Source organism: Musca autumnalis, unplaced genomic scaffold (assembly GCF_047663935.1).
Source record: "Musca autumnalis isolate F117 unplaced genomic scaffold, ASM4766393v1 scaffold_1, whole genome shotgun sequence".
In the NCBI taxonomy this organism is placed as follows: Eukaryota; Metazoa; Arthropoda; class Insecta; order Diptera; family Muscidae; genus Musca; species Musca autumnalis.
The window spans coordinates 278,354,975-278,380,212 of NW_027411644.1; the positions used below are offsets into that span (position 1 = coordinate 278,354,975).

At 40.1% G+C, this 25,238-nt stretch overlaps 1 protein-coding gene across 1 annotated transcript in view; it reads left to right on the forward strand.

Moving 5' to 3' along the window:
• Positions 1 to 25,238, forward strand: part of LOC141389569 (dynein beta chain, ciliary-like) — a 93,927-nt gene that overhangs the window by 63,188 nt on the left and 5,501 nt on the right. The window contains exons 18-22 of the mRNA XM_073961275.1: positions 8,102 to 10,140; positions 10,297 to 10,435; positions 10,501 to 10,667; positions 10,733 to 13,498; positions 13,559 to 13,753. Coding sequence (XP_073817376.1) covers positions 8,102 to 10,140; positions 10,297 to 10,435; positions 10,501 to 10,667; positions 10,733 to 13,498; positions 13,559 to 13,753 — 5,306 coding nt within the window. The remainder of the gene's footprint in view (positions 1 to 8,101; positions 10,141 to 10,296; positions 10,436 to 10,500; positions 10,668 to 10,732; positions 13,499 to 13,558; positions 13,754 to 25,238) is intronic.

Below are 25,238 nucleotides of genomic sequence, written 5' to 3' on the forward strand. Positions count from 1 at the left end.
CGTTAAAAACTTGGGTTGGGCGTTGGGCTAGTAACTCACCCCTTCAAAACACCGCCTATTATGAAAAAACAAAGAAAAAGGAGACAAACAAACCACTCTAAAGTTGACGAACCCCGCAAACGTTTTAAGGACCATGATCTGCGAATCTACACCTGGAATGTCAGGACTCTCTACAGACCAGGTGCAGTTTGCGCACTTGCGGATATACTTAGCAAGTACAAAGCTGATATTATCGCCTTACAGGAAGTGCGATGGAACCGGGCAGACGGAAAAATAACAAACAATTAAACACTGTATTATAGCTGCCATGAAACGAAACATGAGCTAGGTGTTGGATTTATGGTAAATAGGAAGCTTAGAAATCTCGTCTCCAGCTTCACTCCTGTTGATGAGAGAATTGCCCCATGCCCCGACCGAAGAGAAAGATGAACAGACCAAGGATATATTCTATTCATATGACCGCTGCCCTGGCCATGACAATCAGATTGTTCTAGAAGATTTTAATGCTAAAATTGGGAGAGAAAATATCTTTGGCCCCACGATCGGAAAGTTCATGGGGTAACATCCGACAACGGAATGAGGCTAATCGATTTTGCAGCGGCAAAAAACATGGTAGTGAGCAGTACCAGACCAATACAGTACCATTGCCTTGTAGCAGAAAAGGTACGCACTCGCCTTAATGTTTCGGCAAAAGTGCGATCTAACACAGGACGGAAGCTGGATGTCGAGAAGCTGCAAACACAACAGATAGCTCAAGCCTATTCCGCTCAACTGACTCACATGCTGGAAGACGGAACTGCTTGTCACGGTAATGTGGAAGCGCAGTGGCAAAGAATAGCCCACTCACTCCAAACTGCCGCAAAATCTGTGCTTGGGTACCAAAAACCACTACCTAAAAATCTATGGTACGATCAGGAGTGCCGTAAGGCTACAGAAGAAAAGAACGCGGCATACAGAGCCACCCTGCATTCAGTAGCAACACGAAGCGCGAAAGAAAAATATCGGGAGAAGAGGTTAAGCGTATTTTCAGAAGAAAAAAGAAAGAGCAAGAAAAACGTGAGCGTGAGAAACTCGAGATGTTCGGGAGTCAAAAGGAAGTCCGCAAATTTTACCAGAGGGTTAAACACCAGACTGAAGGGTATGGTGCAGGCACATTCTCCTGCAAAGATCATGAAGGGAATCTGGTACTGATACAGATAGCGTACTGAGGATCTGGAAAGAGCATTTCATGAAGCTCTTAGTATCGAATATGGGCGGCGATGAAGATACACCAGAACCAATCCCAAACGACGACGTTGAATGTCTTCCACCTAGCCAAAGCGAGGTCATGACAGCAATTAATCGGCTGAAAAACAATAAAGCAGCAGGAGCTGATGGGCTGCCCGCCGAACTGTTCAAGACCGTAGGCGAAATGCTGATAAGGAGTATGCATCAGTTAATTACCGAAATTTGGCAGGAAGAGAGCATACCCAACGATTGGATACAAAGGATACAAGACGGTGTGTACAAACTACAGTGGCATAAGTCTGCTCCCAATCGCATACAAAGTGCTGTCGAGTGTGTTGTGTGAACGTTTAAAACCCATGGTCAATAACATAATCGGGTCAACCAATGCGGTTTTAGACCTGGTAAACCGACAATTGATCAAATCTTCACACTGCGCCACATACTGGAGAAGACCCACGAAAGACAGATCGACACATACCACCTGTTCGTCGACTATAAGGCCGCCTTCGACAGCCCAATTCGATCAAAGGTGTTTCAAGCCATGTCTGAGTTTGGTATCCCTGCAAAACTTAGAAGATTATGCAGGATGACATTGGCTAATACAAGATCAGCTGTTAAAGTAGGAAAGAACCTGTCGGAACCTTTTGAAACAAAACGAGGTTTCAGGCAAGGTGACAGCCTATCGTGTGACCTATTTAACATTCTATTGGAAAAGGTCATACGAGAAGCGAATGTATATATCGATAGAGATAAAAATGACACTATATACAATAAGGATATAATTTTATTGGCCTATGCAGACGATATTGATATAATAGGTCGATCAACTCGATCCGTAACAGCCACCTTTGCGAAAATTGAAAAAGAGTCTGCCAAAGTGGGTCTAGCAGTCAACGGCGATAAGACGAAGTTTATGGTATTAACACAATTTTGAGGTAGTAAATGACTTTATTTACCTCGGCACCGCCATAAATAAAAGGAACAACATCAGTTTTGAAATCAAAAGAAGAATAATATTGGCCAACAGATGCTACTTTGGTCTAAGTAAACAGTTTAAAAGCAAAACCACCTCTCGTCAAACAAAACTTACACTCTACCAGACACTGATACTACCCGCGCTTATGTATGGATCTGAAGCATGGGTACTTGCGAGAGCAGAAGAGGCAGAACTTGGTGTGTTTGAGAGAAAAATTCTTCGAAAGATTTATGGACCAATATGCGTTGGCGGTGAATACCGACGTCGTATGAACCACGAGCTATACCAGCCGACCGACATCGATGTAGTAAAACGTATCGAACTACAACGATTGCGTTGGCTTGGCCATGTCAACAGGATGGATAAAGATGCCCCCGCCAAAAAGGCATTTGAATACGAGCCACTCGACGGTATACGCCCCAAGGGAAGGCCACGACAACGGCGATTGATTTTCATGTTTGACGATATTTGTTAACGACTAGGTGTGTTTATAATCGTGTTCTACGATGATCGGGAACGGCGAACCTGAAAAGTTAAAACCAGTCTACTGGACAGGCTGCAGAAGCTAATTGTATGTGTCACTTATTCCTGGTAACCAAATTGGTACTGCATAGTCCATAAGTTGACGACCGATTGTTTTGTACCTCATTGTCTTTCCATTATCTAAGACTTCTAGGATTTTGATTCGCTCCCCAACAGGGACGTACGCAGGATTTCATTTCGGGGGGGGGGGGCCAACTTGACCAAAATCCATAAAATTTTAAAATATCGTGTAGGGTTACGTAATGCTATTTTAAAGGTTGTCAGTTGATTTTTATTCAATATTGAGACAAAGTATTTACAATCAATAGAGAGAGTTCACAAAATTTAAGATACAATTTTAAAATTTGGTACAGAGTAATATATATTATGCATTAGTTCTTGGATATTTTGAATTGAAAATGAACCATATCAGACCAGACGTTCGGGTAGTTATATATTTCCAACCAAATTCGCTCATAATTGGCATTTTGGTTTGTAATTTCCGCAGATAATACTTTTAGTATCCGAAGATCTTACCTTAATTTCTAAGAATAGCAGCTGTAATATGGCTTTTGGGATTCCTTTTGGTTGAAGTGGTTAAAATAGACCCACGTGTTAATGCATATCGATATATCGCCTTGTAATTTCAATTCCATTTTTAAAAAAGTTTTTAGTTTGACAAATCTTGGGCATATTAACATCACATAAATCTCTTAATGGTATGTATATGGTATATTGTAATACGTGCAACCGCTAGTGCATATTGGACTTGGAATAAATATATCAAAAACCAATCGTCAAACTTATAGCCAAATCCTGACAAAATACTATAAGTCGAAAAAATCTGCAAGGTTTTTGTTCCGATATGTCGTTTATATAATGTCAAAAAATAAGCGGTACTTATTTATTAGCTGTACGAGAAGAAGTTTTTGAACTCGATGACATTAACAACTTTTCTGCAGTAGTATTCTCTAATTAGTTATTATTCTCTAATTAGTTGTAATTTGGAACTTAGGGTTTCTAGTGATCGCTAAACCTTTCCACCAAAAATTGTGGACATAAGTCCACGTTTGAATATAGGCCCCTTTTAAGGTACCTCCGATTTTCAGTATTTTGGGGGTTTAAAGCTACATTTTCCGGCCAAATTAGATGTAAATTGGTATTTGGGGTTACCAGTGGACACAAACATTCTCCAACAATAATTGTGGACATAGGTCTACTTTTTGATATTGTCCTCCCAATATTCGATATTGTTAGGATTTTGTCTACATTTTCAGCCAAATAAGCTGAATTGTGGCATAGGAGGTTCTCGTTGGTTATCTTCTCCACCAAAAATTGTGAGCATAGGTCTACATTTTGATATAGCCCCCATATAACTGTACCGACAGATTTTGGCTATTTTGAGGATTTAGGCTATTTTTCAAGACCATTTATCAGCAAGACTTGCAGCTATTTGCAGCTTAATTAGGGTCATTCGGAATCTAGGAAGTCCAAATTAATTAGTAAAACCAAAATTGGACTGGACCTTAGAGGACCTTTGTAGTTACGCTCCATTCAACAAAAGTATATTGCTCTAAAAACATAAAAAAATAATAACACTGTGCAACATTTTTAAGGTCATCTTGTGCAAACAATTCAAACTGAGGATTTTTTGAAAGTACATACCCAAACGACAAGAAACCCTATGTGGGTTCTGTTGTGTCAGATCCAGCTCGGATTTTATGGCCCCTTCTAAACATGGTTAAATATTGAGTTTTTAAAGAAATTCGGGGCTATATCTCTGATATCAATGCGAATCTTCTTCTGACCTCTGAAGCAAGTTTGTAGATAAGGACAAGAATAAAATATTTGGATAAATAATGAACCCGAAAATCTACATTTATTGCCTCAAATTTCAAAATATATGCAAAAATTCCACAATTTTTATGAATTTTGCACCGTATCTCCAAAACCGTTAATTTTTTCTGAATATTTTCTTTTGGAAAAATATTCCCTGGAATGTAATACACAACTCTTCAGAACATGTCATTAATGTAAAATGCCTCTATGCCGTTGTTTTCAGTACATTTTTCAACTACGATTTAATAAAAATGTCAATAATATAGTGAAACCCGAAATACGAGAATAAACTGTTGGTGTGAACTGGGTTTGAAATACGTGTTGTAAAAGATATGATGCAAAATACGACTGAAACAACATGAAGTAAGGATTTTAGAGTTTCAGAATGTTCTAAAGAATTGTAGAGAACTTTATTTGGAAGATTTTTGCAAAAGGTTAATTGGTTCAACTCCCAATAGTTTAGCCGATACTGACCAGAATTTCAGCAATTATGTAAAATTTTCTATATTTTTTCGATTTTGATGCATTAGATGGAGTTTTTCTTATATGGTCTGTACAGCATATAAGTTCTACTAGTTTAGGGCTACAATATTGCTAAACACAGCAAGGCCAAATTCCTATTCGTTTCTCAGATAAAGGCCTAATAAATGAAAAAAGTGTAGATTTAGCCCGGTAAAAATGAGGCCATAAAATCCGAACTGGATCTGACAGGACAAAACCCTACTAGGGTGTTTGTAGTCTAAATATGTACTTTCAAAAGATTCATACTAGAAGTTGTTTGCATTTTCAGTGTTGCATAGTGTAATTTTTGAAAATTTATTTCAATAAAACTATGTAACTTCAGGCCCAAAATTTTTTTTTAAATTTAACTTACACCCTCCTCTATCAATAAAAAATAAACTTTGTTTAGTTTTATTACGAATGTATTTAACAATTAAACATATATGAAACAAGGTTTTTAGCAACAATTTTGTTAAAATCTGATGCATCAAAATTTCTTGCACTTGACAGTGAATAACTGAGTAAATATTTAAAACAACAAAAAAGTAAAAACAAATTTTAGTCAGCAGAGTGTCTGTAATCGATACAATGGAAAACATTTCGCAATTTTATACTTTGATTTGTTTACTTTCGCGCCGCTAGATCATTGGTTTGGACCAGTGTGCGACGATTCGAATACAAAGTCGTTCGAACTGCTACCAAACTTCTGTTTTTTGAACAATATTTGAATTGTTTTTATTTTCAATCAATCAAACATTTCCTACAACAACAGGAGTTTGGTAGTAATTCGAACGAATTTGAATTCGAATCGTCTTAGAGAAACAGGTCATAAATCAAACAAAGACGACAGAATTAGAAAAGAGAAGTATTTTTTTAAAAAGTTCATTGCAATAATTCATTAATCTGCTGAGAAATTGAAAACGTTTGTATATTAGGAGGCAACGAGTTTCGCATTCTAGCAATTGGGTTAGAAAAAGATTTTTAGAAAAAAAATTGTGGTAAAGAGATTTGGTTGATTCTAAAAGTTTCTAGAAGATGATAAAAACGGGAAAATAAGGCAGCAGATATGAAGGTTGTCCACGTTTAATCAAATAGAGGCATCGGATTTCAAGAAACCGATGAAATGAAGAGCCTAAAAACCGAATAGTTATTTTTGCAACGTCTAACATACACAAATTGTAATATTTTTCATAAGTTGGTTTATATTTTTCCCGATGGTACCTAATATTACTTCAATACCATAAAGAATCTGAACAACAAATTTGTCAAAATAAATTTCTAAAAACCCTTGATATATGGTGAATTTTTCAAATTTTCAGTTCACGCGCTTCCATTCTCACGATATTGAACCCGTAATATTTTTTGGATACCATAAACCTCGAAAATAACATAGCAAATATGGATTATAGTCATTACGGAACTTCGAATTCGCTTATTTGTTGATACTGGAACGATATGACATAAAGAAGTAAATCAGAAAATTTTGAAAATTTCAAACAAAAAATTTGAAAATATTTCTTACAAAACTTGTAAATGAAGTACATTTTCAGTACACTACATACAATTACACTTCAAAACCATATTTCATTTAAGATCTCCAAAAATAAAAAATTATTTATGAGAAACAAAAAGGTAATTATTTGTTAAAGTAGCTCAAACAATTTTGCTCGACCAAACCATTTCGGGGGGGGGGCCGGGCCCCCTGTGCCCCCCCCCTGCGTACGTCCCTGCTCCCCAACGTTCTCAGCTACCAGCCCGAAAATAACGCCTAATACTTTGGCGTTTTGTAGGTCGTTAAAAAGTAGTCGAACAGTTCTACCGATAGCAAAACTGCTGTCAACTTCTTTCAACTTTTCATTTATGATTTTGCGTTTTAATTTTACCGATTTTTGTCGGTAACTCAAAAAATAAGCTAGAGAATCGCACTACTGTTGGTGCTAGGTGTTTTACAAATTGTCTGAGGGGGCTGCTGGGGTCCTTGGTGTTGCTTCTTTCGTAAACTTCTTTCGCAACTAAATCTGGGCTGTTACATCGTGAGAGCTACGGCGGGATGCTGTTATACGGTTAGGGTGCAGAAGTTGGTATCGTTTAACTGCTCAGCAGAACTATGTCAGAATCGTTGGATCGTGCTGAAGGAATCGATATTCCGTGAATTTTAATATAGAGGTCTACGGTGGTGGATTTCCTATTCATGAAGTCTGTAATTTCTGTTAGTTTCCTACTTAAATCATTGTAGGATTTTTATTCTAACATTTTGTTTGTGCACTAACTAATGACCATCTTAGGTGCGTTTCGGTTTTGCATATGGAGAATTCCAACTATCGTCCAGCTTTTGTGAATTTGCTACCATTGTTGTAAATTGTGTTAATTGTTTGTTAGTTGTTATGGTCGTACCTGCATTTTGGACAATGGGGACGTTGGTGGCAGTGGTTACGAGGCTTAGGAAACATTATGTGATAGCTGTGCTACTGAGGTGTATATAAAGTATACGATGTTACGGAAACATGTCGATGCTTTGGGAGAGTAGAGGTGATGGAGATGATGCCATTGAAGTGTAAAATCGTACATCCCCTAGTCTTCAGGTGTACCTTCTCGTGACACTCATTGCACATTACCGAGTATCGCTTAGGGGTGACTCGTTTTGAGCAGATTGGACACAAATAGTTCTGGGTAGCTTTCAATGGCACCATTGCAGGGGGCTGAACATGCTGGTGTTGCTTGCTAAATTTGTAGAAAAATATTCGTGTAGCTGTAGGAGGATGAACGGGAATAGATACACACACATTGATTCCTTGTGTCGGTCCCTGAACATAGATATCCTATTAGAACGAGGTAGTTGTTGTTAGTACCTTTTGATGTTTCTTCATAGCTAGGTTCTTAGTATATGCACACTTTTTTACATATTTTTTACCTCATCGTAAATGTGGCATGGTAAACGTATCATCACGGTGACACCCACAACCTGTTTTTAGGGACCAATCCGTTTGAAAATACTCAAAACTAACCCAATGTTTCTTTCAACTTCTGTTCTTTCAGGGTATGTTGTATGCCAACTTTGAAACATGTCCTAATCCAAATATGTTACTGCGTCTGTGGGTCCATGAATGTAACCGGGTGTATGGTGATAAATTGGTGGATAAAAACGATATCAACACATTCAACAAATTAATGCTCGAAATGGTACGCAAAGGCATCGAAAACTACAATGAGGACATTGTGTTTGCCAAACCACACATTTACTGTCATTTTGCTAAAGGTTTGGCGGATAGTAAATACATGCCCGTCTCTGATTGGGAGCGACTACACAAGTTACTCGAAGAGGCACAAGATCGTTATAATGATTTTGTGGGTGCCATGAATCTGGTACTTTTCGAAGATGCCATGGCTCATATTTGTCGCATAAGTCGTATAATGGAATCTTCGAGAGGCTATGCCTTACTCATTGGGGTGGGAGGTTCTGGCAAACAGTCATTGACCCGGCTGGCAGCATCGATATCTTCATTGGATGTTTTCCAAATTCAGCTTACAAAGGATTATGGGATTAATGATTTGAAAGCCAATATTGCCACGCTGTATATGAAATGTGGTGTTAAGAACTCGGCTTCGTGTTTCCTTATGACAGATGCCGAAGTGGCGAGGGAACAATTTTTGGTCTTGATTAATGATCTTTTGGCTTCGGGTGATATACACGAGCTCTTCCCTGACGATGAGGTGGAAAATATTATCAATGCTGTACGCAATGAAGTCAAGCAATTGGGTATTATGGATAATCGGGAAAACTGTTGGAAGCATTTTATCGAAAAGGTGCGCAGTTCCTTGAAGGTGGTTTTGTGTTTCTCTCCTGTGGGTACCACGTTGAGAGTGAGGGCCCGTAATTTCCCCTCTTTGGTGAATTGTACCACTATTGATTGGTTCCATGAATGGCCGCAAGAGGCGCTTGAATCTGTCTCTTATCGTTTTCTACAAGAAATTGAAGTTTTGCCAAAGGAACTGGCACCACCGGTATCACGTTTCATGGCTTATGTCCATAAGACAGTGAATGACATATCCAAAGTTTATTTGCTCAATGATAAACGTTATAACTACACAACTCCCAAAAGCTTTTTGGAACTGATAAGTTTGTATACTAAACTTTTGAGGGAAAAAGTAAAGGCCAATCAAGATCGCCGAGTACGCCTGCAAAATGGTCTCATTAAATTGGCCAGTTGTTCCAAGGAAGTTGATGCTCTGCAAGAGGTACTCAAAGTGCAAGAGGTTGAGTTGAAAATCAAAAATGAAGAAGCCGACAATCTTATTGTTGTGGTGAGTACCGAAAATGAAAAAGTTTCCAAGGAGAGGGCCTTTGCCTCAAAGGAAGAGAAAAATGTACGACAAATTGAGGAGGACGTGACGGCCAAGGCAAAATTGTGTGAAGAAGATTTTCGCAAGGCCCAGCCGGCTTTAATTGCAGCCCAGGAAGCCTTGAACACTTTGAATAAAAATAATCTCACAGAACTGAAATCTTTTGGTTCCCCGCCCGAAGCTGTGGTCAATGTTTGCTCTGCTGTTTTGGTATTATTTGCCCAAAAGGGAAAAATACCCAAAGATCGTAGCTGGAAAGCATGTCGCCAAATAATGGGAAATGTTGATAAATTCCTTGATTCGCTAATCAATTATGATAAGAAACATATTCATCCGGATATTATTAAGGCTCTTCAACCCTACTTGGCTGATCCGGAATTTGATCCAGAGAAAATTCTAGCCAAATCTAGTGCAGCTGCTGGTCTCTGTTCTTGGGTTATCAACATCAATCGTTTCTATGATGTCTATTTGGTGGTGGAGCCAAAGGAGAGGGCCTTGATGGAGGCGGAACAGGAACTAACAGATGCCCGTGATAAATTAACAGCTCTCAACAATCGTCTAAATGAATTAGAGGAACAATTGAATGTCCTGCAAATGGCATACGATGATGCCTTAGCCAAGAAACAAAAATGCCAAGATGAAGCTGATAAAACCGCATTCACCATCGATTTGGCTAATCGTTTGATTGGTGGCTTGGCATCGGAGAAAATTCGTTGGGCGGAATCGGTGAAAAGGTAAGCAAAACCATCACATGCATACTTACATTTATCGAATTTGCATATCTTCTAAAATAATTTTTGAGAAACTAACGGACAATTTACTAACTCAGACTATTCCTCATTACAAAGAAAATTACATAGAACTTGATAAATAGTGTTGTTCTCTTGCAGCCTTAAAGCCAGTCATGAAACATTGCCCGGGGATATTCTCATTATAGCCTGTTTCATTTCATATGTGGGTTGTTTTACCCGAGCCTATCGCACAGAATTGCAAACGAAAATGTGGCAACCAGCTTTTAAAGCAAGCGAGGTAAGAGATTTCGGCATAGAAAGTCAATCATACCCATCTACAAATATTCTATGAAATATTTTTAGCCCCGCATACCCTCAAGTGAAGATTCCGATCCCTTTGAAATGATTTGTGATGATGCCCAAATTGCTGAATGGAATAATCAGGGGCTACCCAGTGATCGCATGTCAGCTGAAAATGCTGCTATTTTGGTGCATTCCGAACGTTATCCCCTGATGATTGATCCTCAGTTGTAAGTTTGCTTTGAGTTTTTGTTTACTCAATTAAGTTTGTCAATATATGTCCTCTCTCTTAAAGGCAAGGCATCAAATGGGTTAAAAACAAATATGCCAGCAACATCGTGGTGCTGCGCCTCACCCAAAGAGGCTATTTGGATAAAATCGAACAGGCTGTCAGCAATGGCAATGTTTTGCTATTGGAAAATATTGGTGAAAACATTGATGCTGTGCTGAACCCCCTACTGGGTAGGATGCTCATTAAAAAAGGCACCTGCCTTAAAATGGGTGATCGTGAAATCGACTACAATCCAAAGTTCCGTTTAATCTTACACACGAAATTGGCCAATCCCCATTACAAACCTGAAATGCAGGCCCAAACAACCCTCATTAATTTCACAGTTACTCGAGATGGCTTGGAAGATCAACTATTGGCCGAGGTGGTGAAAGCCGAAAGACCAGATTTGGAAGTGCTGCGCAGCCGCTTGACTCAACAACAAAATCATTTTAAAATTACCCTAAAATTCTTGGAAGATGATTTGCTGCAAAGACTCTCTTCGGCGGGGGAGAATGTCTTGGAAGATGTTTCGTTGGTTATGAATTTGGAGAAGACTAAAAAGACAGCCGACGAAATTGAGGTTAAGGTGGCTGAGGCCAAAATAACAGCGGTGCAAATTGATACGGCCCGTGAGGCATATCGCCCAGCCTCGGAGAGAGCTTCAATTATTTATTTTATACTCAATGATTTGTTTAAAATCAATCCCATTTATCAATTCTCGCTAAAAGCATTTACTGTGGTCTTCTCCAATGCCATTATGAAGGCCCAAAGTTCTGAGAAGCTGAAGGAGAGGGTGGAGAATCTTATTGACTCCATAACATATTGCAGCTTCATGTACACCTCAAGAGGTCTCTTTGAAGCTGACAAACTTATCTTCCTTACCCAGTTGTGTATTCAAATCCTCGTCAATGCTGGTGAGGTGGAGCCAGCAGAGTTGGATTTCCTGCTACGTTTCCCATACATGGTCAATGTTACCTCGAATTTGCCTTTCCTTACCAATATGGGCTGGGGTGGCATCAAGGCCTTGAGTAATTTACCCGCCTTCAAAGGTTTGGAGAAAGACATGGAAGGGTCCCAAAAGCGTTGGAAAACCTTTATTGATTCGGAATGTCCTGAACGTGAAAAATTCCCCGGTGAATGGAAGGGCAAATCCGCCATCCAGAGATTGTGTATTATGCGTTGCATACGTCCCGACCGCATGTCATACTCCATGAAAGTTTTCATTGAAGAAAAACTTGGGGCGAAATATATTGATGCGCGGTCCATGGAGTTTGCCAGGACCTTTGAAGAAAGCAGCCCAGAGACGCATATATTTTTCGTGCTCTCACCCGGTGTGGATCCTCTTAAGGATGTTGAGAAATTGGGAAAAGTTTTGGGTTTCCATGGTGATAATGAAAATTTCCACAGCGTCTCATTGGGCCAGGGCCAGGAAATTGTTGCCGAAAATGCCATAGATACGGCTTCACGTAAAGGTCATTGGGTGGTATTGCAAAATATCCACTTAGTGGCTCGCTGGTTGCCTTCGTTGGAAAAGAAAATGGAAGCCTCTCTAATTGAGGTCCACCCTGATTATCGCCTCTTCTTAAGTGCTGAGCCCTCACCTGATCCAGCCTATCACATATTGCCTCAGGGGATTTTAGAGTCGGCCATAAAAATAACCAACGAACCACCCACCGGAATGCAGGCAAACATACACAAGGCGCTGGATAATTTCAGTGATGAAACATTGGAAATGTGTTCCAAGGAGACGGAATTCAAAGCCATACTCTTCTCGTTGTGCTACTTCCATGCCGTGGTGGCGGAACGTCGCAAATTTGGGGCCCAGGGATGGAATCGTGTTTACCCCTTCAATGTGGGAGATCTCACCATTTCCGTATACGTTCTATTCAACTACTTGGAGGCCAATAATCGTGTGCCCTGGGAAGATTTGCGTTATCTTTTTGGTGAAATTATGTACGGAGGCCACATTACTGATGACAGAGATCGCCGTTTGTGCCGTACCTATTTGGAGGAATTTATGCAACCCGATTTAATTGATGGAGAATTACAATTTTGCCCCGGCTTTAGGGCTCCCGGCATTTTAAAATATGCCGGCTATCATGATTATATTGATGAAAATCTACCCCCAGAAAGTCCAAATTTATATGGTCTTCATTTAAATGCCGAAATTGGTTTCCTCACCACCGTCTCGGAGCGACTATTTCGGGTGGTATTTGAATTGCAACCCCGTTTGGCAGGAGCCTCAGATGCCAGTGGTGGTGATGCCCTGTCCCAGGATGATGTGGTCAAGGGTATGCTGGAAGATTTGATAGACAAAATCCCGCCACCATTTAATATTCCGGAATTAATGGCCCGCGTAGAAGATCGTAATCCCTACATTTTGGTTGCCTTTCAAGAATGTGAACGCATGAATATTCTGATGGCTGAATTGAAGAGATCTCTCCACGAATTAGAATTAGGTCTAAAAGGTGAACTGACCATATCATCAACCATGGAAAATCTAATGTCATCATTGTTCATGGATCAAGTACCCGAATCATGGACAAAGTTGGCTTATCCCAGCACATTGGGTCTACAATCTTGGTTTGCCGACTTGCAGTTGCGCCTGCGTGAATTAGAAACCTGGGTTTCCGATTTCCGCTTACCCTCATCTGTGTGGCTGGGTGGTTTCTTTAATCCTCAAAGTTTTCTCACAGCCATCATGCAGCAAACGGCTCGTAAAAATGAATGGCCTCTGGATAGAATGTGCCTCAATACTGATGTTACCAAGAAGTTTAAAGATGAAATTTCGTAAGTAATGGGAATTTGATGGGAAAAATGAAAGGTTAATGAGAGAAATTCTAAATTTAGCTCGGCTCCCCGTGAAGGTGCCTATATTAATGGCTTATTTATGGAGGGTGCCCGTTGGGATATGCAATTAAATACCATTGCTGATGCCTATCTCAAGGAATTGTTCCCCGCCATGCCCGTAATTTTTGTTAAGGCTGTTCAAAAAGACAAGCAAGATACAAAGAATATCTACGAATGTCCAGTCTATAAAATAAGGTAAGTAAAGAAAACTATTATAAGGAGAGGTAAAATTCCTATGGCTTATGCCCATATATTTTCATTGCTGATATTTACCATAATTCACATCTTCAATCCTTAAGGATAGCTTTAAATTCCTTTTGATCCCACGGCGACGGGTTCTTCGATACCGGATTGATCCAGAACCACACAACATCCGTCTTCCGGCTGCCACCTCAGTGTACACATGTTGGGATTTGTATCGTGCTTCTGTGTTTGGAGCACCATATCTAGGAATACCTGCTACGGATTCTTTTGGTCCGTGCGGGGATGGGGAAACCCCCCTGACAAATATGGATGTGCTCCGCATCCACCACACTCCAACTTCTGTGGGATGCAATGGATGCTGGGAGTGGATGTATCTTAGGGGTTGTTCTCGACTCGTCCATGTAAGGGATTACGACCGAATGTTGCGGGTACACATTCCCCAGTAAGTCGTCATCATCATCAGGATACGCGACTCCCCCGCAATCCCCTTTTCAGCAACCGCACACGCCGTTTCTGTTCCAATCCCACAAAATGCATTCTTTTTTTGGAATTCAATTACAACGGACTCCGAGTTAAGGTCGAAGTAATAGTGGATTTTATGATCGCGGTGGCGCAGAAAACCAAGCTTAACAAAAACTGTAGCTTATAGCGTTATGATGGTTACATCGTACTGAAGAAGGATCACACCAGAAATGAAGGTGTGGGCATTAGCTTTCCCATTGTGCCAGTCTGTTCAGTCCAGTCGTACATGGAATGTATGGGGATAGGAGTCAGATGAGAAACTGCCGAGGTAGAGTTGCATTAAGTCTTCATTCCGCCTATAGATAGCTGTACTCCAGCTTATAGGCTCAACATTTTTGGAAGGTCATAACCGTATGGTCTTGGGAGGATCATAACTTGTGACATTCGGTCCTCGAATTAATAGCTCTAGGTTTTTGCACGTTCAATGATTATGCCCTTACCAGAATTAGCGGAGAGTTTCACCTGGTCTGAAAAAATGACGTCAACTGGCAACCCGTCGCTTCTCTTGGGTCAGACCATCTCCCCATTGTTGTCTCCATCAGCAGACCACCTGATTTCACCATCTCTGAACACCGCACTTTCATCGATCATTGGAATGCTAATTGGCCTAGTTATAGAGAGTTCACTAATCACCGCTTCAGGGATCTGTCCAACCCTTCTGATGTTCGGGTAACAGAAAGAACGATCTGAGACATCATCACTGATACAGCCGCTCGCTTGTCAAGTACCTGAAGTGTCACTAAATTTCCCAGCGGATTAGCAAATGATCGTGACGAGCTTCGTAGTGCTAAACCCAGTCATCCCAGAGTCAGGCAGCTGACACTGGAAGTTAGTGAGTTGTTCGATGAGTATAGGCGGAACAATTGGCTAAATCATCTGAAGAGTTGCAATATTGAATGAGGAATAAGTGAATTGTGGGCAACCGCAAAGTTACTCTTGAACCCTGGAGAGCAGTAATAAGGTGCGCAAGTTATTTTAATCGACAGTTTTTCGAGCACCCAGAAGTGACAGGGTGAAGAGAAGTGTACTACGTCACATTAGATCTCTTCTTAAAGAAGATGAACCGCCACAATATATATCAGGAACACTAAATCATCCAAATCTTTGGGCCCTGATGGAATTTCCATGGTAATGCTGAAACAGCTGAATGAGCCGGGAGTCAAGTATCTCACTAAAGTTCTCAACCTGTCGCTGGCCATACACATCGTTCCCGAAGTCGGGAAAATGGACAGGGTGGTCCCGCGATTGAAACCAGGCAAGGATGTCAGCAAAGTTGAATCGAACAGACCGATTTCGCTTTTTTCGCCCGTTGCAAAAAAGGACGTTCCGAGGCATTATCACTGCTGCTGCCGCTCGCCATACACCTTGTGGTCGAGTACCCGAAGTGAGTCCAAATTTCCCAAATGAGCATGATGGGATTCGTCGTACCAAACCCAGTGACCCCTGAGCCAGGAAGTTGACACTGGAAGTTAGCAAGATTTTCGGTGAGCATAGGTGGAACAATTGGCTAAATGATTTGAAGAGTTGCAACATTAGATCGGGAATGAGTGAGTTGTGGGCATCGGTTAAGTCACTCTCGAACCCTGGAAAGAAGGAAGATAGGACATTAGTCACGCTGACTGATCCGATAAGTTATTTCAATTGACGGTTTGTCGAGCACCGTGGAAATGAAAGGCCAAAGAGAAGTGTATTACACTTCGCATTAGATATCTTCCTGCAGAGGAAGCGCCACCACAATTTACAATGGATGATGTTGCGCAAGTCATCAGGAACGCAAAATTATCCAAAGCCTCGGGTCCTGACGGAATCTCCATGTTTATGCTGAGACAGTTGGGTGAACCGGGAGTCGAATATTTCACTAAAGATCTACTCCTGTCGCTAGCTACACAAATCGTTCCCGAAGTCTGGAAAATGGGTAGGGTGGTCGCGCTACTGAAACCAGGCAAGGATGCCGGCAAAGGTGAAGCGTACAGACCAACTTCGCTTTTGTCGCCCGTAACAAAGACCCTTGAGGCTTAAGGCCTTTCCAGCGTCAGAAATAGATATTTAGTTGCCCGACCATTAGCATGGTTTCCGTAAGGAGCACGTCACGACAACAGCGCTGCACGCCATCTCTACAACTGTTTAACCCCTACAGACGGCATCAAGATCGTAACATATGCGGATGATTGTACGATCCTGGCGTCAAGTATTTTCCCTGATGACATCTGTGAAAGGCTGCCATCAGGTGATCTTACCACCTTTTTCCACGTGAAGAATATGTAGATATCCGCCACTAAATCTACGGCTACTCTGTTCACCACAGGGGCGGCACATGTGAGAAGAGAGTTGAATGACGTGGTAGATGGTAGCAGAATTCCGACCACAAACTGCCCCAAAATTCTACGTTCGACACTACGTTCACGTCGTAGGCGCATGCCGCAGCTATCTGCGACAAACTGAAAAGTAGGAACAAGTTCCTCAAGTTCCTAGCCGGCAGCTATAGGAACGTTATAGAGCGGTCTGTTGTAAGCTATGTGGCGGCAGTGTGGTCCTCGAAAGTGTAACGCGATATAAAAATAGTCATACTTGTCAGAATGCCGCCATGAGAACTGCAACAGGATGCCTCCTTATGTCTTCGATGGACCATCTACATGAGGAGACAAAAAAATTTCTAGTGCAACATCTCAAGGGCATGCTCTCGTTTCAGTACTGGTTCTGGTGCTACCGTGAGAGGAGTGGATAAGACCCTCACCAAGGCATATCAGGGGGAATCTTAATGATCAAAATAGGGAGGTCCAACGTTACAAGAGAGAACCCCTCAATCGGCAACCCTATTAGGCAGGTTTGAATATCATTAACAAAACTACAGATAGATCCAAGGCGAATTTAACAAGGTGATCCAATAGTTGACGTTAGGTTGTAGTCTTCATTTGCTGTCAAATTTTGTTTGCGCGAAATATCCACAAAAGTTAGAGGAAAACGTTAAAATATTATTCGCGAAGCTTAAACAAAGATGTTGTACACAGATATTTTTTATAGAAGCGAAATATTTGTTATTTATTTTTGATTAAAAATATGTTTTGACAGCAAATGAAGACACAGGTTGCTATTATTGTATCACCTTCTTTCTTACACCATGGATAGATCCAAGCCAAAGAGTAAGCAGACAGGCACAAAAATTTGAACGTATAGGGCTGTCGAAGGCTGCTCTATAATCGACAAAAAATTAAAGGTGTCGATCTGCATTTCTTTGGGTCTTTTCCAGGATTTGTCTCAAGGTAAATATCTGGTCAATAGTGGAATTAACCGGGTCTAAAGCCGCACTGATGGTTTAGTAGCTCACACAATATGCCAGATAATAGATTGTATGCAATAGGGAGCAGACTTATGCCCCTGTACTTGGAACACACAGTCTTATCTCCCTTCTTGTGGACTCGACATAGGATGTTCACGTTCCAATCGTCGGGCACTCGTTCTTCCTGCCAGATGGTGCTAACTAGCAGATGCAAACACCTTATCAGCGTGTCGCCTCAGGATTTGAACAGCTGGTAGGCCATCCTGCTCCTGCTGCTCTATTATTCTTCAGCCGGTTTATTGCTGTTTTTAGCTCATCTAGGCCGGGCGGTATACATTCAGTACCATCTTCTTGAATTGTATCTGTGGTAACTTCGTTGTCTTCGTTAGTATTGGATACCAGCAGTTGGAAAAATGTTCTTTCCGTATACCCAGCACACTATATGTATCAGTTACCAAATTACCTTGCTGGTCTCTACAGGAGGATGTGCCTGTACCAAAGATTAAAGCATCAAACTGATGATGCTTCAATTTTTGGTAGAATTTTCAGACTTCATTCTGGCTCCTGTATATCTCGATTTTTTCACACTCCCGCTTCTCCATTTCTCTCTTTTTCCTGCGGAAAAGACGTTTCTCCTCTCCACGTTTCTCCCTATACCTCTCCCGAGCGCTTCACGTTTCTAATGGTTGTAGAGTAGCACTATATGCTGCATTTTTCTCTTCGGTAGCAGCACGAAACACCTGGTAATACCATGGGTTTCTTGGTGGAGGTCTCCGGTATCCAAGTATTGATTTTGCGGATGTTTGCATGGAGTGGGCAATATTTTGCCATTTCGCTGATATGTTATCGGGACGAGGAGTTCTTTCATTAAGCAATTGGGTCAGTTGAGTGGAATATGCTGTGGCTATCTGCTGTGTTTTCAGCTCACCGATGTCCAACTTCCGTGTTGTGTCTGTTCGTGCTTTATTTGCAACGTGTTGATGGGTACGCACCTTTGGTAGTAGTCGGAGTCAATGCTTGCTCCTCGGAACGAACGTACATCCAACACGCTCGATGAATATGAATATGAATATTTGTTGTTCTTTGATCTGGAGACAGCCAGGTGCCCTTATGAATATCGAGATGCTTAAATCTGCTACTGCTAAACAACAAAAACATTCTCCTTTCCAATTTTGGCATTAAATCGCCTAGAATAATTTTAATGTCATGGACCGGACAACAGTCATATGTTTTTACTAGGCGCTCGTAGAATATATCGTTGGTCTGTTCGTCCTTGTTGGAGCATGAGAGCAGATAAATTTAATGTTGAAGAATTTTGCTTTTATCTGTATTGTAGCAAAACTTTCATTCACTGGGGTGAAGCTGGAGACCAGATGTTTTAACCTCCGACCAACTACAAAACCGCAACCAAAATCATGCTATGCTTTTGCGTCACATTAAGGTGTTGTTTAGGTCCCAATCCATCGTATTTCCTGTATGGCAGTTTTATCGGCCTTGTACTTTTCAAGTACATCTACCAGCTCGTAAACTGCACCTTCTCTATAAAGAGTGCGAACATTCCAGGTGCAGATTCGTATATCATGGGCCTTAAAACGTTTGCAGGAGTCGTCAACTATAGAGGTGTTCGTTTTTCTTTTCTTTCGTTTTCTCATAGTAGGCTGCTTTTTTCTAGGGGAGGGTTACTAACCCGACGGCTGAACGCGCGGCAATTGTTAGCTCGCTACATTTAACGGGTGTTTAAGGCAGTTTCCCAGGTGACACCACGGGAGGTCAGTGTCCACTTGAGATGAGAGAGGGACCAAGATAAATCCTGGGCTTCGCCATGTTAAAGCCGGTGAGGACCGTTCCATGGTTTCTTTCAACCCCTACGTCACCCATGTACGTCCGTGTATCATTGCCTCTATGAGAGGTAGAAATCAATATGACGCTCAAAATAATTTTATTTTAAAGTAGACGTTGGGACGATATGATTTATTAGCTTGAAATAAAAAATTGGTCAGTTGATTTAGTTAATCATCTTACAACGAATGTTGCAAAATTAACGAAGCTGGGAAGTAATTAATTTTTTTATAAAAAATCGCTGCGATAGAATAAAAACGAGTATAACACGTGCCATCTATTTTACCTTTGCATAAGAAGATTATAGCCTCTAACCCTTTTCCATGTTCGAACTTCAATTAAGAAAAATATTGTTAAAGATAAACGATGGAATTAAGTTTATTTCTTCCTTCCTGTAACGTTTTTCTCGCTTTACTTAACTTTGAATATAGGCCTGCCAGCCAGCAAAACTATAGATTGTCATCGGATTTGTGTTTAGAGAATGTCAACAGTTCTTTAGGCCGACACATGGAAGGCTAGTCATTGCGATTGTTGTACACGATTCCATGAATGCCTTAGAATGACAGGCATTCTAGTACAAACACACATAAAAAAATACACACATAGGTTTTTTCGTTTGGTCTTACACGGTCTCGGTCGACATGTTGAAAAAAAAAACGATGGCAACAACCAGGATAATGGTACGCTCAAGTGCTGCTACATAAACGTGCTGATGATGGGGTGGTGGGTAGTTAGATTCACCAAATTGATTGATTGATTGACTGACTGTCGTGACCAAATGAATGACACAAGACAGATGCCAAGGGAAACCGGATGCCGTGAAAGTATTTAAGTTCTTTTTCTGGTTTGATAGCGAAAAAAAACCAAGCCATTGTTGTTCACAATGTCAAGTGGTGAATTCAACAATTGTGCTAAGGAAGGAAGACAAAGGCTGCTGTTCGGTTTTAAAACCCATGGAGCAGTGTGCAATGTTAGCATTTCTAGTCTATAAATATTGTTGCATGTGTTGTTGTTATTGTTCAGCAAATTACATTCTCTGATGGTTTCTTTTAATTTTCTTCTTCTTTATGCCTGGGGCTTTGATGTGGCAGCGCAGCTCCACCATAAATCTTCATACCTCAATTCACCGCGCAATAACAATTTCAATTAAAATCTAAAAAAAATGTTCGTTACGATCGATTTGTTATGGTTTAGCCTCAATTGATTGTTTCATACCATTCCCTCAAAATAAACTTGTTTTAGCAGGAAAATCAATGTGACGGCCAGTTATGAACAGGGTTGTCTATTGTGAAATGTTTTGATAAATTTGCAGCCTGTTTCACTATGTCGATGATTTTTAAATTTTGTAGTTGTTTTAAAGCAAAGACAAAGTCAATATTGCCATGAAAACCAAACCAACCAGGTCCTTGGTTCATTTGGTTCCTGCACCTGTCCTACATTGTGGATTTCGTTTAGAACCTCGGTTATCATATAATGGTCAATAATTGAAAAAACATGTTACAGCATAATCAGTTTTATCTAAAAGTTTCGCAATATCTCGTTCAGGGGCTGGATTCTCGTTCAACGAAAATTTGAAATGAAAAAAAATTTCTTTATAATATTTTTCATTTGACATTATTTCCATTATAAAATGTTTCTTTCACATTTTCATAGAAACATAGAAATTGAGCCCCAGGACACGAAATGCCAAAGTACATTTAAACAAGTAAAAAAGTATCAGTCGGCTTTGCAAGCAGAGATATACCCTCAGCCTGTGTGTATTGAAACACTTTTCCCCTCCCTCCCTCAAAAAAACTTATGTATTTAGGGTAGTTTTCAAAATTTTGGGCGTATGAACCGACAAAAGTAGGGCTTTTTATCACACTAGCCTACGAAAACATAATATCGCTTCGGTAAAAATGTCCAAAGGATCCTCGAACCGACCTTTAACCACACAGAAATGTTGAACATTTGTGTGGGTGGTACCACAAGGATTGGACAGATAGGGCCCAAATTTGAACATAAACTTAGTTTCGACAATATTTAGAGATCCAAAGTTTGGACCAAATCGGTTGCTACGTCTATGAGAAATCGCGCGTACCATTTTAGCGAATATTTTCGAACTTTTGTGGGGGAGATACCGGAAGGAGAGGACCTATAAGCACCACCTACGAATTTCATCTAATATTCAAAGAAATATTACAATATCCAAAGTGTGGACGAACGCAGTATTCGGTTCGAGCTCTGCAGCAGCTACATATGGTGCATAGGGGTTTTTACAACTTTCGGACTGTTTTCTCAAGAAGTATGGACTTGCCCCTTTTACTGTCGTAATTAAGGCAGCGAATGCAAGTTGCTTCAACTATAATCAAAGTGATGCGAGAGTAGGTCTTAAAGTGAATTTATCCAAAATTTTTGTGTGGGAGGTACCCGATGGAGTGGACAAATGTAGTCCATATTCGAACCTGATCTATATCCGGTAGATATATTAGGATGTGTAAAGTATGGACCAAATCGGTCACTCATTAAAAGTTATCGTGCGCACATTTTTTCCGAACATTTTTGAACTTTTGTGGGGGAGGTACCTGGAAAGAGTGGGCCGATTTGTCTTATCTTCGAACTTAAACAAAGTTTGCACAAACTATTACGAAGGCCACATTTTGGACCGAATCTGCAGATCCGTTCGGGAGTTATCTCGCACTCCAACCACTACACACGGTGTCGTAGGGGTTTTTTGTACCTTTCATGCTATTTTTAGTATGGACTTGCAAGTTGCTGCAACAAAAATCAAAGCGATTCGAGAGCAGGTCCTAAACTGAACTTTTCCGAAATTTTGTGTGGGACGTACCCGATGGAGTGGACCGATTGAGTCCATATTGGAAACTCATCTAAGTTTGGACCAAATCGGTTACTTCCTTCAAGAGTTACCGTGCGCACAAATTTTTCGAACATTTCCGAAAGAGTGGACCGATATAACCCATCTTCGAACTTAAACTAAGTTTGGACAAAATATTACGAAAGCCGAATTTTGGACCGAATCGGTTGATCCTTTCGAGAGTTATTTCGAGAGGTATCGTGCGCTCCAGCCAGACAGACAGACGGATATGGCTAAGTCAACTCCAAATTGTCTGAAACACATTTAGTCCAAACATACTTGGGGTCTAAAACCATTATTTCGATGAGGCACATTTTCCCCGTATGAAAGCGTATATACCCTCGTTATCATAAATGCGGCTTTTTATCCGTGCCCTTACTTTCTGCTCTTCCAAGTATGTTTCCTTTCAAATTTTCGTTATTTAGTGGAACATTATAGTTTCATCTTTGGAAATTTTCGCTCCAGTTGTAATGGTATAAAACTTCCAAATTTTAGTCATTTTTTCCTAAACCGTCATCCCTTATTACGACACAAGTCAAAACCCACACAACAAAAACAACACAAATATGTGTCAAATTCATGGAAAAAGTTACCATTTATATTAAAGTCAAGCACCATGACCTGACGCCAAATTGTCTCATCGTGGCCCAAATTGGAGAAACAATAACGAATAGAAATAGAGACACACACAAGTGTTAATATGGCACCTCGTAAAAAACAACAACAATCAAACTAAACTTGTTTTCTCTTTTCCTCGGAAAAACGTTTACTTTTATCTGTGAGCTTTCATCAATGCTGTCAATATTTGATGCCAATAGAAACAAACGAAATTCTGCTGAAGTGCTGAGTTGCAAGGCTGGCAATGGCCGAGTTTTAAAGGTTTTATTTCTCTGTTTTTATTCGATGATTTGGCCGTGTTTTCTTTTGGTTTAATTTAAAAGTGGCAAATTGTCATGTCATAAGTAACAACAGATAAATGCAATTGTCTGCAGATGACACTTTATGAAAATATAGAGTTAAGTAGTCAATAGAAGAAAAAATGTCAGAGAGAAATTTCACAATACCCTCAGATATACCAACATCTAAAACGCACATATGGAAAACAATATATTAACCGGACAAAATGAAGACCGGATGTGAAGCAAGTCGTCTCGATATTGCTCATTTTTCCAAGAGAAATAACGAACGGAAATATTCAACATTTCTGACAGCAAAAAGAAGGCGCACGTAACGAGAATATTGAGGCGTTGAAACGAAAACGTGTATATGCTCATAATACACGTCGCTTTAATACAAAGATGTATTATTTAAAGACGAATACGATTAGGCAGTAAGTTTGCAAAAGATGGTCTTGTCAACCAACCCATGCACTATAGGTAATTTGGACAGGTTTTTAGGCAAAAAGTCTATTTTTGCGCTTTTAATAACGCGAGTTTTCTCATTTGATTCGAAGAAAGAACATGTCAAATTCTATGGATGTGCAATTTGTTTTTAAAAATATTCAAAAATCTAGGTATAATTCGAAGCTAAAATCAAAATTTCGAAGACAAAATTAAAAATGCTAAAAAAAAGATTAAAACTTAGAGAAGAATTTAAACACAATTTGTAAGAGTTTGGTAATAACCAAATGCATAGATGTGATATTCAGTGGAATAGTGGCGGTGTGTACTTTCTGTTTTAAGAAATAGTTTTCTTCAAAATGTTTGTTACAGCAGAAAAAATCGTCATATAATATACAACCTAAGAATTTAGTTTTTTACCAAATTGTAGTTTTATATTATAGACATTTACAAAATTGTCCAACTATGTCTGAAATTCTGCCACCGGAAATATCTTCAGCAAAGGGCCCTGAATCAACTACATAATAACCAAGGTGCGATTTTTTTGCGATATGTTATAAAATATTCCAATCATATATCAGTTTGCAACCAGTCCCAAACATAAATTTGTTTGGATCCAAAAATATTTCTAACATAAGCTGTGTTCCTTTACTTGCCTGAGGTGAAATCGTGATTCGTGATATAAAAGACGAAAATTGATTTTTTTATGTTTCTTTTTGACATTGTCGTTGGCAACTTATATTCCTAAAGTGCAAGGAATCATAACTCAAATAAACCAAACATGTATCATTTCTATTTCCGATGCATTCAGTTGCATGTTCGAGGAACATTGCATTAATGTGCAACTGAAATATTTTGAGGAAATCTAAAAATTGCAAAGTGTTGGTACGTTTCGGAAGTCAGTTATTGTCTACACGAGAAAAAAAGACAATACTTCTTTTTTTGCAAGAATGCCACTTGGGCGGAGTTTTTAGTAAATTCGCACCGTTATCGAGACTTATAAAATCTCCAGTACTAGAGGCGTATGAAAGAGTGGCCATAAATACTGGGATATTCCGAGGCCATATATCAGTATCTTGTGTCCGAGGTCATATGACGGACATAACTCCCAATGGGATGCATTCAAATTTTCCTCGAAATGTCTTGGCCTTGTGGGTTCATGAACGTCCAAGTCATGGAGTCCCAAAATCCGGACATAACTCGTATATTAATACTAAAATTAATATCTGAGTTATGTCCGGACACTGTTGTAGTCATGATCACAACGGTTCAAAATTTCAACACTACCTTCAATGAAAATTTTAAAATAATTCTGGAACAACTCTTTAAATACATTTAAACCAACATGTTGAACTTTGTCCGATATGTACCATTTTGGAGTTGTCCTATATATTGTGGGTAATATTACGTAGTCCCAATCTACATTAGGCACGTTTACCAGCGCAAGTCTATAAATAGCTGGCCACGGTTATTATGGAGCTGGCTAAGAGCAGGGGAGCTGGCAAAGAGCAGGTAGCTGGCTATAAATAGCTGGCCACGGTTATTATGGAGCTGGCTAAGAGCAGGGGAGCTGGCAAAGAGCAGGTAGCTGGCTATAAATAGCTGGCCACGGTTATTATGGAGCTGGCTAAGAGCAGGGGAGCC